This window comes from Benincasa hispida, chromosome 3 (assembly GCF_009727055.1).
Source record: "Benincasa hispida cultivar B227 chromosome 3, ASM972705v1, whole genome shotgun sequence".
In the NCBI taxonomy this organism is placed as follows: domain Eukaryota; kingdom Viridiplantae; phylum Streptophyta; class Magnoliopsida; order Cucurbitales; family Cucurbitaceae; genus Benincasa; species Benincasa hispida.
In genome coordinates, this window is record NC_052351.1 from 59,760,718 (window position 1) to 59,779,450 (window position 18,733).

The 18,733-nt window shown below is 28.6% G+C and overlaps 1 protein-coding gene and 1 long non-coding RNA gene across 2 annotated transcripts; one reads left to right on the forward strand and one right to left on the reverse strand.

Annotated features, from left to right (window-relative positions):
• Positions 1–904: 904 nt before the first annotated feature.
• On the reverse strand, positions 905–8,210 carry LOC120074168 (CDPK-related kinase 1-like). The gene is made up of 11 exons (XM_039027196.1): positions 7,708–8,210; positions 4,574–4,704; positions 4,182–4,223; positions 3,950–4,058; positions 3,395–3,473; positions 3,011–3,307; positions 2,809–2,921; positions 2,090–2,197; positions 1,946–2,008; positions 1,593–1,760; positions 905–1,409 (listed from the first exon to the last, which is right to left on the reverse strand). Exons 1-11 carry the CDS (start codon positions 8,179–8,181, stop codon positions 1,272–1,274), a joined length of 1,722 nt encoding a protein of 573 aa, XP_038883124.1. The 5' UTR covers positions 8,182–8,210; the 3' UTR covers positions 905–1,271.
• LOC120074169 lies at positions 8,137–8,819 on the forward strand. The gene is made up of 2 exons (XR_005480914.1): positions 8,137–8,277; positions 8,463–8,819. It is a non-coding gene; the product is annotated as an uncharacterized LOC120074169 (long non-coding RNA).
• Positions 8,820–18,733: the final 9,914 nt, after the last annotated feature.

Below are 18,733 nucleotides of genomic sequence, written 5' to 3' on the forward strand. Positions count from 1 at the left end.
ACCAATCAACATATATATATATAATTTTTTTTTTTAAAAAAAAAAACAAGTATAAAAGCAAGCCCATTACTACCAACTCAAGCCCAAGCCTACTATTTTAGTATTGATTTATTATTATGTTTTATATTGCCTAATTTTCAAACCATTACATGATTTATTTAAATTTTTTCATAAAAAATGATTGATTTAAAATTTAAAAAGTTGCTAATTTTATTAACCTAACAATAACACATTATTAATTCATCTTTCCTTTTTGATAACCTTGGCTCCTCTTTAAAAAAAAAAAAACAAAAAAAAAAACCGACCCGACCGATGTACGGGCAAATTTCACACTCTTTTTTTGTTGATTTTCGGTGCCAGATTTCTTCCAAAACCGACACCGACCGACCGTTGTACACCCCTAAATTATCAATAGTAATTGGTAACTACTATCTCTCTAGAAGTCAAAGGTTCAAATCTCACTTGCCCACATTTATTTTAAACATATGTTATTATCTTCTAATTGACATGGTGGGGCATTGTTCCGGTTTCTAATAACTTTCAAGCTTGAAATATTAATTAAACTTGAACTCAATAACATCAATTTTGGCTAAAATGAGCTTAACTCAGTAATAATTGCCACGATCTTTCATCCTAGAGGTGGAAGATTCGATCCTCCATCCCTACAATTGTTTTATTAAAAAAAAAAAATCTCAATTTTTAGGGTGAGTCTTACAAAAATCACTAATGGTCTAATGATTCTTTACTTTAGCCACTTTTAGGATAGTTATAAGATTTTAACATAAAACTTGACACTATACATTACTTATGAAATTTTATTCAACAACAATGTCAATACTTACACAAAGTTTAATTGTGCATGCTTATAACTCTACACTAAAAGTCTAAAACAACTAGTCCAAAATTGTCCCCAAAAAAAATGACTATATTAAGTTACAGAGCATTGCATAGCCAACAAATGGAAATCCTTGAACATCAAAGACTTCAGTCAAAGCTTAAACAGATTTTAAGTTACTTCAAACAGACATGCTACACAAAAGTCTATACAATCATCTTAATTTGAACTCACCAAAAAAGAGAGAATTGTTTGAATATGAAAGGAAAAATTTTCTTGTCTCTCACTGTATGTGTATGAAGTATATATTCGATGAAGATAATCTCTGATCAAGAAAAAGTAACGAACTTCTCAACGCTGCTCGAGTCGGGTTTCGTATCATCTCCTTGGCCATTTTGGATCAAGGAGTAATAGGTAGAACAGCTTTGAATTAATGTCAAGTCTTCTTGTTTGTACAAGAGGGGACTCCACTCAAAAGTTTGATGAATCCCATGAAACTAAGTTTCCCATCTGAGGGTCTTAACCAATCTTTAAGAACCACGTGAAGCGGGACAGATGGCGCCAATCCGAGTTCCTAGGCAAAAAGGTCAATTTCGGTAATGATTAGGCTAATCTAGGTAAATTAGCATATGAAACTTTTTAAGAGAGAGGGTCAATATACAAACATCTCTTGAAGGTGGATGGTTCGATCTTTATCATGAAATTATTGAATTCAATTTAAAAAAATAAAATGCTTTTAGAGAGAGTGAGAGCATACTGAGGCAAGTTCCTCTATCATAATTGGTCTGTTTCCATACTCCTCAAAAAGGTCATAAGCATATCTTGCATGTTGTTCCCAACTTTCAATACCTTTTAACTGATGCACACTTATGGCAGCTGCACTAAATTCTTCAAAATCCAACCTTTTATACTGTGAGGAACTCACCTGAAACATTCGTAATTGAATCGTCACCTTTCGTTTCCATTTTCTCGACGGATACAATCCCGTTTGACTATGATTTCGTTCTAAGAGATTAAGCTTAATGAACGTTACTTATAGTTATGCCTTGTTTTACTTTTTTAAAGTAGGAATTAAAAATGGATCTAAAACATAACCCTTACGAGTATTACCATGTCAACGTACTCTATCACCCCCGAATCGTTCATTGCATCAGTCGAAGCTTTCATCAAAGCCTGCTCATGTAATTCCAACAGTCAGTAAGAAATTTCAACATTGTCCTTGAAGAAAATTGAGATAATGAATAAAGAGCTAACCGTCTTAAAGTTCTGTAAAGAGATGAACCCGTTTTTGTTCGGACCTAAGAGATCGAATTGTTCTCGAAGATAAGCGAGCTGCACGAAGGATAATGTCTTTGCAAGAGCCTGTCAGAAATGCAGAAGTTTATTCCCACAATTCCAGGGCTTCCATAGCAAGTTTAAAATGTTTCATAGGCAAAATATAATACATTGTTAGCATGCCTTTCCCTCTGTTATCAATGAAAAATTATCTATGCTTTTCAAAAGAAAATGAGCTCAAGTTTACGTAGGTTTAAAATTAACCAGTCGAACCATCTAACTCATCTCGAGTATTCAAACCCAATCTTTCCAAGGCATCATGGTAGGTGCAACGCCCCAAGCCCAGGATTCAAAGTTTGGATTTGGCTACTATGGCCCTGACATTCCCCTACATCCCTTACGACCTGGTCACGTTATTTACCCGTCTTAAACTACTTCCAAAAGTGAAGACTATCTGCACAAACCAACATGAGTCCTTCCAGCACAACATAGAATTGTTCCAGCTAAGCATGCTTAAATTTGGTATAGGTAATAACTTCCAATTTTTTAAGTCTTTTTTAACCATACTTTCATTTCCTTGGGATTTCTATCATTCGGATGTGATATCGGTTCATTCATGTAACTCTCTTAAACTCAAGTGTTACAGTAGGGATTCTAGTAGTAAATGGAAGAAAATTCTAAACTTAAAGGACACTTACGTTTAACGCTAATTTACGCAAAGACGATGAGTAGATATATGCTCTAACAAGCTTATAAACTATCATATCCAATGGAATCTTGGCATCAGGATGATTTGTCAGCCAAGGATGACCTGTGAACAAAATTGGGATGAGAAGCATTAGACAAAATTTAGAGCCATTGTCCTTTGAGTAAAAGTATATTTCAGTTCAATAATCTTACACAAAGCCTGAGCAGCAGTTAATCTTTTATGTTGGTCTTTATGCAGTAATCCTTGGACAAAGTCTTTTGCATCTGAAGATAAAGATGGCCAAGGTTCATCGTCGAAGCTCGGTTCTTCCCTTAACACGGTTCGAAATATACCAGATTCGGTCCTGTCCCAAAAAGGCCTGCTTCCACATAAAAGAATATAGGCAATCACACCGATACTCCACATGTCGGCTTCGGTCCCATATGATCTATTCAGGACTTCAGGAGCTACATAATATGCACTGCCAACTATATCATTCAGTTTCTCATCTGTAAGATTTTGATTAATCAGATGTCAACTCTAACCACCTAAAAGATCAAAGAGGAAAACATCACGGTTCGAATGATAGGTTTGACCTGGATTTACATATTCCGAGAGTCCGAAGTCAATAACCTTTAGTGTTGAATTTTCCTCCTTTGTTGTGAAAAGAAAATTCTGCAACAGAATTGTCATTCGTCGATCGTCATCATAAACATAAAGTAAAACCGAAACATATAAAAGAAAAGTTTAAATACTACTTTGGTCCCTATACTTTTAGCTTTGGTTTATTTTAATCCATATACTTTTAAAATATCCATTTTCGTCCCTATACTTTCAACTTTGGTTCATTTTAGTCCTTGAACTTTCAAAAAGTGACCATTTTGATCCGTTTAAACTGAAGTAAAAATGAAAATGAAAGACTCTCTGAATATGTAAATCCAGGTCAAACTTGCCAAAGACCAAAATGAACTAAAGTTGAAAGTCTATGAACTAAAGAACATTTATAAGTATTGGGACCAAAATGAATCAAAATCAAAAGTACAAAGACCAAAGTAGTATTTAAACCTAAAAGAACTATGAGTGCGTCATCTCGGCTCGTTTTGAATAGATTTCATTCAAATTTGATGAGAAAGAAGTAGAACTAACAGTACCTCTGGCTTGAGATCACGGTGGACGATGCCTTGGAGATGACAGAAGGCGACCGCGCTTAAAATCTGAACCATGACAATCTTAGCATCTTCTTCTGAGTATATTCCACCCCTAAACAATCCAAATATTATCATCATATCAACAACTAATATCTAAGACATAACATAAATTACAGAATATTATAGTCATCTTGAATCTACACAAGTAAGTAAAAGTTAATGAGAATGAAAATACCTTGAAAGCATCCGATCGAGTAGTTCACCGCCTTCGCATAACCTAAAGAACATGACAGAAAGTAGAAGGTATTAAAAAAATTAGCAGATAAAACTTAAACTTTCCAATCTTTAATCTCTGCCTCAGACTAGCATACAATGTTCATGTGGCCAAACACATATCGGGCAACTATGTTAGCTTAGTGATCAACGGGACAAGTCGTAAATCCAGAAATCTTTAACATCACATGCTCGAATCATGGCGGTCATCGACCTAATATTAAATAACCTACAAGAGTTTTCAGATGCCAAATATTATAGGGTCAGACGTTTGTTTTCCGAATTAGATGACCTCACGATTATAGAACGAGAATAGACGTAAACGACATAAGACATCTACAAACACAAACTTACTCCATAATTATGTAAACGTTTGTGTCATCTTCAAACGCTCCATGGAACTGCACCAAGTTCTTATGTCCATTCAAAGCCCGCAATATTTTCACTTCCCTTTTTACGTCTTTGACGGCTATCGCTGTCGTCATCTGTCGATAACGATACATCGCTCATCCAATAGGTAAGTCATGTCATCATTTAGTTAACAGTGTCGAAAACAGTTCATAGACAAATTTTATCCAACTACTTTTACTGTGTATGCCAAAAAAAATAGAGCTTAAATTCTTGGTATTTTGCACATGAACATCCTACAACGTTGTCATAATTCTTCAATGTCACATTATACCGACCATTTTTTCTACCGCTAGGACAAGTTCATTGGAAACATACAATCCAAAAAAGTAAAGGGAAAACATAAACTGGAAGGGAATAACAAATAATTAGTGGCATTCCGAAAGAAATAATTTAAGTTTAAATTTTAAATGAAATAACTAAGTTTAATTTTCTTTCCTCTCAAACTTTTTTTTCTGTTTATTTCACGTCAAAACTTGCATAACTCAACCGACATATGATACGTGCTAGCAACCTTAAAACCTATAGTTCAAATTCAATTGATTTATTGTATACACGTAAACCGATAATAATTTAGATGAAATATTGCAAACACATCAGTTAAAAATTGCAAATATAGTAAAAATTAAAATGGATCACTATGATTTCAATACATAATATTGGCAAGTGTTTTTATTTATTATCCTAAGAATTAAATTTCTACTAAATACTAATAGTTAAACTTAAAAACTAAAGGTCTAATTTCTGTCTGAAAAATATAAATGTCCAAATTAGTTTAGCTTAACGATAAATTGACATGCACGCTCACCCTTAAGATTGGTTTGAGTTTAAATCATATTTTGTTCTCTTGAATTTTTAAAAATTTAATTATTTTTTATATGGAAGTCAACTCAATTAAAAGAAAACTTATACTATCGGATTTAAAATCGATTCTCCTACCTCACATGTGTACGCGCGTGTTGATAGAAAGAAATTAGATCAATATGAAAATGAAGAAACCAAAATAGTCTCTTTTTAAATGTAAAAGGACCGAAATAATATTTTGGAAGTGCTAAAAATTTGATAGAAAGATATTAGATTAATATGAAAATGAAGAAACCAAAATAGTCTCTAATGTATAAGGACCAAAATGAATCTTTTGAAAGTACAAGTATTAGTATTAAAAGAAATAAAAGTTGAAAGGATAGAGATCAAAATAGACATTTTGAAAATATAGTGTCCAAAATGAACGCTGTGAAATTACAAAGACCAAAATATGTTTAATAGGTCAACGAACAATTAGTTTTGTATCTTTTCTATCCCTAAACTTTTAAAAGTTTCTAATAGACCATTAAGACGTCGTTTGGTTGAAGGTTTTTCTGGATGAAAATCAACATAGTCATTCAAAGACCTATGTTTGTTTCACAGTTTTCAACCCTTTGTCTAAAAATTTTGCTTAAGAATAAGCCTGAGCATACTTATTTTCCACGAACAAAGTTTTCTTTTCTCTTCCAAAACTATGAGTTTTCTCCCTCCCCTCTTCTTCTGTTTTTCATTGTATATAAAATTTCATTTTGAATCAAATTAATTAATTAATATTAATTTAACAAAATTAATATAAATATTTGTTGTAATAAGTCAATAATAATCGAGTAAAATATTTACTTAACTTATTTTTCAATAAAAAATTATTAAATGAATGCAATTACTAATGTATATAAATTATTAATTAATAATTAATAACATCTCAAATATATTTAATTAGTAAACTATGATTAATTAAATTTAGTTAGTATAAAAAAATCATTTTTCGATAAAATAATTGATCACTTATTGTTTTTATTACAATAAAATAATTATTTATTAAGATTAATTTTAACTCGATCAATCATTATGAACATTTAATCATTATTTATTATTTATAATTGGTTAATTATTTATTGTGATTAATTTTTAGTACTTCCTCTATTATAACATATAGTATTTTTATCCCAGTTTTATACTGTATATTGTTTATTAAAATATATTTTTATATTATTTAATTAAAATTAAAATTACTAATGTTGAATATAATTAATTATAAAAATGATTAAGCATTAGATTATAATTAATTTGACATTCAATAAATATATTAATTGATTAATTTTAATTATCTCAATTTTCAAATATTTATAATTAACATTATTACTAATTCTTAATTAATTAACTTTTATCAATACATTGAATGATATTTATTGTTTAATTAATTAATCTATTAAAATTATATAAAACTGTCATGCTTAATTTAATACATTAAATACATACATAATTTTTGTTCGTAAAATTCTAGTAGCATTTCTCATCTAGAATAAAACATCTATCTTTGATTTTCAGATATCTTATTTTCATGCATACTCTTAAGGTAGTTCACATATTTAATATTTTTCAGATTCATTAAATTCAACAAATTCGTATTTGATAGACAATATGGATTCTGTTTTTGAATATTTTTATGTTTTTAGTTTATTCAAATTTTTGAATTTTAAGTTCTAAAATACAAAATTGTATTTAAAAAACGTTTAGAACTATAGTATTTCATATCATAAACTTAATTCATTTTTTAAATTAAAATATGCAATGTGTAATGTATTACAAAATAATAATTATATAATTTTTTAAAACTATAACATGTTCATAAATTAATTAATACTAGTTTATATTCAACATGGGTAACTGCAACTAGTTTTATAGTTTATAAATATAATATCAAACACTTTTAAAATAATTGTTTAAATTAGAATCTAATTACTCAATTTGCTGTCAAACACATATAAAAAAATATGAAATACAATTCTATTTACATTTAATCATTTGTTTTCAAATTGTCTATCAAACGGACTGTAAATTTTTAATTTTTACTAGGCATAAAATTTAAATTCGTATTTAAGAAATTAATTAATTTATAATCTTTTTTTGAATGTGTGAGCAACTAATAGACACAAAATACACAAAATAAAAAAAAACACAATATTCAAAATTTAGAAGCTTAAAAATAGAATGGTTTTCAAAATTTCAAGCAACGAATTTGATAGTGAAAAAAAAATTAAAAAAAAAATTCAAACCTTAGATTTAGCGATGATCTTCACAGCAACATTCCGACCCTTGAGATTTCCCTTCTTCGCTTTAGCTTTGCAAGTAAACCCAAAATGGCCGCGCCCTACTTCTTCCCCAATCTCAAAATTCCCCACAAATTCCTTGGAATATCCAAATTCCTTATTCAATTCCACAACCTCCCCGTCGCCATCGCCGTCGCCGTCGTTATTTTCAGGAATCGCCGCCTGATTCGGCTTACCAGAGCCATGGCGTCGGGCGAGCAGTTCCTTTATGTGTTTTGCCGGCGACGGCGGTGGAAACGGCCGAGAACGTGAACGGGAACGTCGCTTTGTACCACCTGATGGTGAGTTCTTGAAGACGCTCGACAGAGGACTTGGAGTGAAGAACGGCAAATTAGAAGGGGAATTTCTGGTTTGTGAATCGGTAATTTCCTCGCATTTCGCCTTAGGGTTTGCGATCACCTTCGCATGACAAATTCCCATGGATGTGAAACCCTAGGGCAGCAGTCGAAGAGGGGAAAAGAGGAGAAAAATCAATCACTGAGAAGGAGATTCATCCATGGGAGAGAAATCTCTAAGGTACTGTTCTGTCTGTTTAAACCTCTCTGATAATGGCAATGGCTGAGGAGAATTCAATGCTAAGTAGAGAAACAGAGAAATATAGCAAAATTAGAATGGAGATGAGAAAAGACGAAGAAGAACTAGAAGAACATTTTTCTTTTTCTTTTCGTTTATGGTTTCTTTTGCAATGTCTGTGATGATAGGTAATCCCAACAAGAATCACTACACGACAAGCAAAATGGGAGCAGAAATCAAGGCAAAGAACAAGCAAAGAGGGAAACCAGAACAAGTTTCTGAGGCCCAGGTGAGACACAGAACATAAAAACAAAATGCTATATTTTACATTGCAACTTACAAAGTTTAATACTCAAAATTTTAATGTTTCTGTCTCTTACCTTTATAAATTATTACACTTTGGACCTATCAAACCTAAGGTATGGTAGGTTGTTTAAGACAAAAGTGGAGTTGTAAAGTCCAGATAGTTATGAAGTTTGAGAAGTTATAGAGTCCCGATGTCCATATTATAAAGACTTAATAAAGCATAAAATTGAAGTGTTTTAGTTGTGAACCTCCAATTCTTTAGACCAAACAAGGAGTAGAGTGTCTAACTCCAACTCTTGAGGCCAAAGAGTTCGTTTGAAATGACTTTTAAAGTATCATTTAAAAAGTCGTTTCAAATACGTCTTTTTAGTTCCAATAATGATATTGTTTTGACTATATTTGCCTTCTAAGTTCTAACACAATTATCCAAGTTTAAGGATTGAATGAATAGTTAGTGATGATAATGTAATCATCGTTTATATATATCATCAATGAAATAAAAAGGTGGGAAAGTGAGGGAAATGGTTACCAAAGTTAGGCAACACATAATATCTCCACTTTCTCTTCTTTTTGTAAGCTTTATATGTGATGACAAATGAATTATGTTTTATTTTAGTAAGGTGAGAGAAGAAATTGTGTTTGTGAATGGAAGAAATAAAGGAAGAATAATAGAAGTGGGGTTGGGGTTTGGTTTGGATCCTTCTATTCCAGGCTGTCTTTGTTGGGATATCACAAAAACCAAGAAAGATATAATATAATTCAATTTCTTGAATCAGCTTTGTTACAAGATGTATATATAAGATTTAGTTTATTCAATTACCTTTGTTTGTATATGAGCTTTTCAGACCTGGCTTCTTTTCTCTTTTTCTTTTCTGATTTGAAAAGCTCTTGATCTTATGTATTTTCATGGATTTGAATATGAATAAGGATAATGGAATTGTCTAAATTTGTCAATGTCATTACTTGGATAATGATCTGTTTTTGAAATTTATGATGGTTCTCTCCATTTCTGTAGATAGTTTTCACATTTTTTAAGTAAACATTTGAATTTTTTTTCTTTTTTATCAAATTTTAGAACACAAAAACAAATTTTTAAAAACTATTTAATTTAGTTTTCAAAACTTGACTTGAATTTTGAAAATACTATTAGAAAATATAAACAAAGTATGGAACTCATAAGTAGGAATAGTATTTATAGATTTATTTTAAAAAACCAAAAACCGTGATATCTATTTTATTATAAATTAAGCTTGTAAATAAACTTCCACCTATTGGTTTCTTTGTTTTGTTGTTTACTTTTTATCTGTATTTTCAAAATCCAATCCAAAATTTGAAAACTAAGGCTCTGTTTAGTGACCGTTTCGTTTTTTGTTTTTGGTTTTTGAAAAGTCAGCCTATTTTTTTTTCTTTTCTTACAATACTCTCATATTTCTTAAGTACAAGAGTTGAATTGTTAGCCAAATTTCAAAAACAAAAACAAGTTTTTAAAAGCTACTTTTTTTAGTTTTCCAAATTTGATTTGGTTTTTGAAAATATTGGTAAAAAAATAAATGAGAAGACATGAAATTTAAATATGGAATGGGTGTTTATAGGCTTAATTTAAAAAAAAAAAAAAAAGAAAACCAAATGGTTACCAAATGAAGCGTTAAAAAAATTGTTTTGTTTTTTAAATTTGACTAAGAATTAAATGTTTAATTTTTTTTTCTAGTAAGACAAGAAAGAAGAACAAACAAATTAAAAAAACAACAATCAAATTTAATTAAGAAAGATGAAAATCATGGTAAAGGAATTGGGAGTATAATTTTTAGAAACAAAAAATAAAAAGCCAAATAATTATCAAATGAAGTCAAATAACTATCAAACGAAGCCTAAACGTTGAAATCGATCCTTAGACACAATGCAAAGCTTAAGGGTAACAACTCTAAGAATGGCGACACGCCAATTCTTTGAGCTAGTGGGTAGATTTTATTTCAAATCTTCAATAATTTGTGCTAATTGTTGGATCATCATTTCTCTCTTTGTCAAAAAAGTTAGGTGATTCAAATATCAATAATTATTTGTTTTAATTTGGTCAATTTTCAAAACGTTCATTTTGCTCTTTGAACTTTTAAAAAAATGTCTATTTTGATTCATCCTATTGTTGTTAATGTGTTAACAACATGATGACAGCTACTTAAAAACTTAGATAATTGGACACCTAAGTGGCTTAAGTGGGATGCCAAGTAAGTTGGTCAATATTATATGGAAATCTAAAGTCTTTGGGTATTGCCCTAACGTCAAAACCTACAATTTGATCGATGCCAAACAAGCTTAATGAGGATCAAATGCCATTTACACCAAGCTCGATTTCAAACTTCTTTGTCTTGACTCGGAATCGAAAAATCTGTACGGTGCTAAACACATCGAACCTTTGTTTCATAGTATACATTGTGGAGTCGGATCTAAATCTTGTTTTTTGTTGATTAACAAACTTGATCATTTGTCCTTCACTTACCTTTCTTTATATGGATTTACGGTGGATTTGATAGTGGAGGAGAGGATTAGTGAAGATGAAGCAAAATATGAAGTTAGAATAAAAGAAAAATATCTCAAAGATCATAGATATTGGCGATTCATGAACTATCTTCAAAATTAGTAAATGAGATCAATTGTCGAGCTTTACATCAATATTTTGATTGTTGAGCTTCTTTGGTATCAATCAAAATGTCGATTTTGGCATTAAGGTAGATACCCAAACACCCTAAATTTTCATATAACATCAACTCATTTAACTAGGTATCTAATTATCTAAATTTTTAAGTTACGTCATCATTTTGTTAACCCATTAATGACATATTAATGACATGGATCAAGATTGGTGCTTTTTAAAAATTGAAGGACCAAAATGAAAAAAAAAATTCAAAGCTCAAGAATTAAAATAGGATTTAAGCCTAAAGCCAATCACATATAATCTATGTATATTGTTTCTTCATTTTCATGCATGTAGTGACCTTTTGAAATTGAGTTAATTGCAAACTATTCTTTGTTAGGCCATATTATAGTATGAACATCTCTTCGTTAGACTTCTCTTTCTAATTTTCTACTTTTCTACTTTTGGAGACAATTACAAATAACTCAACATAATTGGTCAAGATTTTGAACCATAGCTCTAACCAATCCATTGATGATAGGTCTCCATTCCAAAGGAGGTTGAGATCTCATTCCAACTTCAAACATACATATTATATTGAACAATTTTGTATTCTTTTGAAATTTTGTAGTTTGACATTCTAAATAAAAGGTGAGATTATTTTCAAATTTATGACATTAATGATTTAGTCAAGGGAGAAAAATGTAGCATTCTTTGATTGTGCAACCAACTACCACATGGATGTTATAGATTTTAAATTTTCAGATAATGTGGTTTCAAGAAGTGGATAACCAACCAATCTTGAGCGAGATAGGATTCTATCCTATCTCGCCCAAATTAAAGGTGACAACTTAATAGCGCAATCAATCTAAACATACTTTAACGACCAAAGCATTATGTTAAATGTTTGAAAATTGGTTTTGTGTTATTAGAAATATTCACATTCCGATTTAATCATTATGTGGATAACTCTATAATTTATTTGTTATGTTATTTTATTTCTCTTTTCTTGTCTCTCATTAGGAAAATTTGAGATTGTTTGATTTTCAACCCTAGATTAGAAAATTTGATACATACATATCAGTTTGTTGTACAAAAGTTAAAACTATTATATTATAAAGAAGTATTTATGTCATTTTCAAATAAAAGTTAAAGGATGCAAGTAAACCTTTTTAAAAAATTTAAATTGGGGTTTTAATTTTTTTTCCCTAATTTAAAATATATTAGAAATAATGAAGATGTTTGATGAATGTGATAGTAAGATAATTGTTATTCTTGATCATTCATACGTTGACTTTTTGAAATAATGTTTTTCAAGAATATTTCTTGCTCTTATTTGATAGAAAAGAATGCCATATTCTGAAATTAGTTTTTATTGAAATTGGTTAAATGATAATAATAATTTTGATGAAAAAAGACATTATATAGAGGGAAAATGCTACTAGAATTTTATTATCTTGAAAAGAAAATTAACAATAAGCTAATATAGATATTATTCTTACGTTTTATTGAACATTTAAAATCATATCGAGAAAAAAAAAGTCATAAAATAAAGAATTAAAAAATGATATTTTAACATATTTTTTATTTGCTTATTTAATAAAAAGAACAAATGTAGTTTGTATTTTTAATATGTACGGCAGGAGATTGAATTTTCGATCTCGAAGTTGATAGTATATGTTCATGTTAGCGTAGTTATCTCACGTTGATAAAAGAAACTAATAGGTAAATTATGTCTTTCTCCTAAACTTTTAGGATTGCCTCAATTTCATTGGTGTACATTAATTTATATCAATTCCGGTGAACTCCATAGTTAATAAGCACTAAAAAAGAATTTGATTAGCTGAGTATTTATTGATATGCATTCCCTTTCTTGAAGTCGGAGATTTGATCTTTCATTCTGCAATTATTATTATCATAATAATTTTATATTCAATAACTACTTATTAAAATAAAAAAATGAAACGGGACTAAATATATAATCTAGTCTTTAATGGTTGACTACATTTTTTCAATTTGATATATAAGGTTACATTTGGTAACTATTTTGTTTTTTTGCTTTTGGTTTTTTAAAAATTTAGCTTATTTTCTTTCAATTTCTCATAATGGATTGCATTGTTCTTAAGATTGTTGAGTTTTTGGCCAAATTCCAAAAACAAAAATAAGTTTTGAAAACGATTTTTGTTTTTTTTTTTTTTTTTTTAGTTTTTAAAACTTGGCTTCGTCTTTTAAAAATGTGATAAAAAGTATGACAAAGCAAGAAATTTCGATGTGAAAAATAGTGTTTATAAGCTTAATTTTCAAAAATAGAAAATAAAAAACTAAATGGTTATCAAATGAGGTTTAAATCTTTAAAAAGTTTGAATTTCATTCTTGATGTATGGTGTATTTTTTTTTCAATTAAGTTGTTTTGAAAGACGATAGCCAACTTAATCAGCAAATGATGATATAATGCTAAACCATACTTTATTAATTGAGTTAAAAACATTCTACGTTTTAATTAGATGTAGGTATAATATTTGTCTATAAAGATCAATATAAACATAGTTCAACTGATATAAATTTATACTATTAATTTCGTCACATAGTTCAACGGTCTAAATTTATACTATCAATTTTGTGACAAAAGGTTCAATCTCCCACTTTAATTGTGGTCAAAAAGTTATTTGTCTATAAATATGTAAGTTAATATTTTAAAATTCGTATGGCTTGTGACCCTTTTGTATCATGAAATTATATGATTGGTATGAATATTAAATATCTTTGAAAACCTAAAATAATAAATGAGGATTTTAATTCTTGAAATATTATAACAAACTTATGATATAGAGGTGGTTTAAATGTTATTTTTCTAGGTCAATGTGAACATATCTCGAATGGCATGAAATTATATCATTAATCTCGAGGTCAGAAGTTTGATCCTTTACGTATTGTAAAAAACAAAAAGAAATGAAATTATATCATTAATCTCAAAGTCAAAAGTTTGATCCCTTACGTATTGTCAAAAACAAAAAGAAATTTAATTTCCTAGATTAATTTTGAAGACCTTGTACTAATTCAAATGTATTTAACTTATCCTCAATTTATACAAGGCTAATAGGATCCATCATACTTTTGCTTTAATTAACTTTTAATTAAACCCTATGAAGTAAGAGATTAGCTAGGGAACCTTATATATGTACATACCCAACATACATTAAAAAGATTGGACTATTCTTGATCATGCTGTTGGTTTTTTGGCCCTTAATCTCAAATTAATTAATTTTAATTAATTAATTAATCAATGTTTTAATTATAACAAACTCAATTTTTAATTATTGAAAATATTAGTGTTTTAATATGTCCATAGCGTAGAGCTCGGAACAACGATTCCAACACCTCTTAAATCACTCAAATCAGAGCGTTGTTCCGACACCTCTTGAATCACTCAAATCGGAGCTAAGATGAAGACGATATGACCGAAACAAGTCTATCGAAAAAATACTGTGGTGGATGACGTGGTATAATCAGACCATTTGCATGTAAACATGTGGCAGCATATTGGTTGAATGGTGGAAGAGATTAACATATGATGAACTTTTGATTTTTGGATTGATTTAAAATAAAAAAAAAATGAAATTTAAAAGAAATTTAAAAGGAAAATAAATTTAATATTATTTTATGTTTGTGTCTAACGGTTAGTTTTTTACACATGGTATGTTTTTTATTTTTGGATTGACTTTAAAAAGAATGAAATGAATTAAAACGAAAATGAATTTAATATTATTTTATGTTTTTGTTTAACGGCTAGTTTTTTACACATGGTATGTTTTTTATTGGATTGACTTTAAAAAGAATGAATTTAAAAAGAAAATGAATTAAAAGGAAAATGAATTTAATATTATTTTATGTTTGTGTTTAACGGCTAGGTTTTGACACATGGTATGTTTTTTTTATTTTTTGGATTAATTTTAAAAAGAAAATAAATTTCAAAAGAAAATGAATTTAATATTATATATATATTTTTTTGTATCTAACGACTACTTTAGTTTAAAATCTCCACCATTGATTTTTCTTTTCCAAAATCCAATGGTCCAAATTAATTGTAGTTTTTAAAAAATTTTCCATCTCTATATAAACCATCTTCCTCTCCAAATTTTAAACAAACAAATTTTACATTTCATAATCCTCCAAAACTCAAAAGTTCCATTGTTGCTCTCTCTAAGTTCCCAATTTTTCTTTTCATCTTATTCTTGAGAGAGTGTTATTGTATTTTGAGGATAAACTTGTTGAGTGCTTAAACTTGTAAATCCACTCTAGTGAGAGTTGTATTGTGTTCTTAAAAAATTTCAACATTTATAACGGTTTGATCATAAACCGTGGAAAGGATCAAGTTTGCTCTTGAACCCATAAAAGGAGCGGTGGTGTAACGGTTAGGCTCTAATCCGTGGAAAGAGTTGGAAAGATTTTATTCAAATTCCCAAGAGGCGCTTGGGGAGTGGAGTAGGTCGAGTTTGACCGAACCACTATAAAAATTATAGTGTCTTCTTCTCTAACTCTTTCCTTTTTATTTTTGCAATTAATTTAAGCAATTTATTGTATGTTTTAGTTTGTTCTTATTTATTTGCTAAAAATTGAATAAGAATTAAATTTTCACATTTTTGTCATCTTATTTGTTGCATAAATTGAATTTTTCTTATTATTTATAAAAAGTGTATTAATTAGTTTAATTTGGTTAATTTAGAAAAAAAGTTTAATTAAACCCTATCCATCCCTCTAGGATTGTCATATCGATCCAACATGTGCTTGATCTTAATAAAAATAAACATGGTTCGTATATATGTTGGGAGGGTAAAAAGACAATTTTGGGAAGAATCTTTCACAAATACCATATGATAATAGAGAGGCTCTATTTTTAATGCCATGTTTTTTTTTTTAATTAAAGATTACTTATCAAAATTTAATATAATTTGGTATAGAGAAAATTATTTTAAAATTCTAGTTAATTAAATTTTGTTTGATAATGTTTTTGGTTTTCTTTACAAAATTGAGATATCGTTTGGTACAAAATGAGCAATTAATTTTATACTTTTTTAAAAAAATATACTAAAAAAAAAAAACATGAGAAAGAATGGGTGAAAACAATTCTTATTTTTATTTAAGAATTAAGCATAACTGGCTTGTTTAAGATACATTTTCTAAATTAAAAAGTCAATGTTTGAATCTCTATGGTAAATAAATTTTAAGGATCAAATTTGTATAAGTTTGCAAGTTTGGGGTCCAATCTTAACCATTTTATAAGTATAAGACTTAAAATTTTGAGAAATTGGATATATAGTAAAGTTTTAGGTTTTGTTTGGATATTTGGCCGAATTCAAAATTAATAAGATTTGGCAAATTGTGTGTAGATCACGTGATGGTCATTTTTCGAATTCTTGACATATCTTCATAGATCAATTAATGATAGTTATAAATATAGTGTAATTGTTGAAGTTCAATTATCAAATTATAACCTAATTGATTTAATAAAATCACAATAAATCAAACTCTCCCTGATTTGTCTCCCACAATTTACATTTAAATTTATCTTTTATTATCAAATTAGATTTCATCTAACTTAACATTCGATTTAATCACAATAAACGAAATCCATCATAATTTTCTCCTCCAATTTATATTTGAATTTATCTTTTATTATCAAATTTGATTTTACTTAACTAAATTTTGGATAGTTGAATGTTTGTTACCAGATTGAATTGTATATAATTTTTTTTAAAATTATTTTATACATATTGTTATCAAATTAATTTTATCTTTTTTCATATTTTCGAGTTTTTGTAATTTGTGTGTATGTTCTTTTTTCATTTTTAATATATATTATTATTAGTTTCAATTTTAACTTTTTTTTCATATCTTCCAATTTTTCTTGTTTATTCAGTTTTTTCTTCCTCAATATTTGTTTCAATCTAAAAAGTAATTACATTTTGTGTTAGAAGTATTGTTTCGGTTGTTATTATATTTAAACCTGTCCTTTGCCCTTGTTTGGAATTCTTAACATTTTCGCAAACAAGTTTTTCTGCACCATTTATACATTCTTGGGTAGTTGCACTAAAAATTCAAGTTCCTTTTGGATTTCCTTCTTGATCAATAACAACTGCATCATTATCATCATATCGTATTATCATACCGTTTTCTTGTTTGAATTCTTTACAAATATGAAAAATTAAAGCTCTTATCACTTTTGATCTTTCTAGAGGTATATTTGGGACAACTTTCTTGATTACAACACCAATAATGTTACCAATATGAGCATATCATCAATTACTAGCCCCAATGATTCAAATACACATTAATTCTCAGACACCACCGTTATCTATTACATTCAAAAGGGTTTGAAGTTGAATCATATTATTTTGGAATCTTTTCTTTCAATGAATGTGTAATAGTAATATGAAAAATATGAGATTTAACTAATCTAAATCCACATACAGAGTAATTGTACTATGAAGTCATGAGGTTTAAACATCCTGAGTTCTAGATAAATTTCAATCAATTATCTCAAATTATTTGATTTTTTCCCTTTAATTTTGTTTTTTGGAGCCAAAATTAATATAATCGAGAAGATAACTAATTTAAATTTTATTTGATAAGAAATTTGAAATTTTTTAATTTAAGTTGATAAAAGATTTAGAATTTGTAGATTTAGAATTTGAGTGGGAAAAGGATAAGAGCTAAGCTTAGTTGGAATAATAATAATAATAATAATAATAATAATAATAAATATCATCATCATCATCATCATCATCATCAGTACGGGTGGAATCGGTTCGGTTTGGGGGTCAAACCGAACCAAACTGAATTCTTTATATATAAAATTGAACCAAACCGAACTGCATATAGTCGATTCGGTTTGGTTTTAAAAATCGATTTCATTTTTTTTCCTTATTTTTTTTAACTTTTTTGTTTTGTTTCCTTTTCCTTTTATTTTCCTTCTTCCTTCCACTGTCTCTTGCCTATGACACAATCTTTTTCTCTTTTTTTTATTTTACAAGTTTTTCTAACCATAATTTAAATATCAATCCACAATAGGAACATATCAAAATGACTACAATAAAAAGTAAAAAACTAAAGAGTTCTACAAAGTACACAATATAGAAATTTCAAATCACCACCTTCAAAGTTTTAAGTCACATAAAAGCAAATAACAAGTCAAACACTTAATAATAACATAGTAACATATTACAAAAGTCCAATCAATACAAACAAATTTGTTCACTTGTCAATCATTATTCTCAAATTTGTTTGTTTGCCTTTCACATATGTCTCCTTCACATTCTTCCCATTATTTGTCACATCACCCTCCTTCTCTTTATTTTTTGCCTTTGCCGCTTCGTTCAAACCCACTACGAAGACTAAGAAAAAAATTTGATAAACTTCTTAGTTGTTATCATAATAAATATAAATAAATATGTTAAAAAATATATAAATATGTTTTAATGATACGAACCTTCCTCGTCATCTGCAATTTCCTCCAAGTATTGTCGT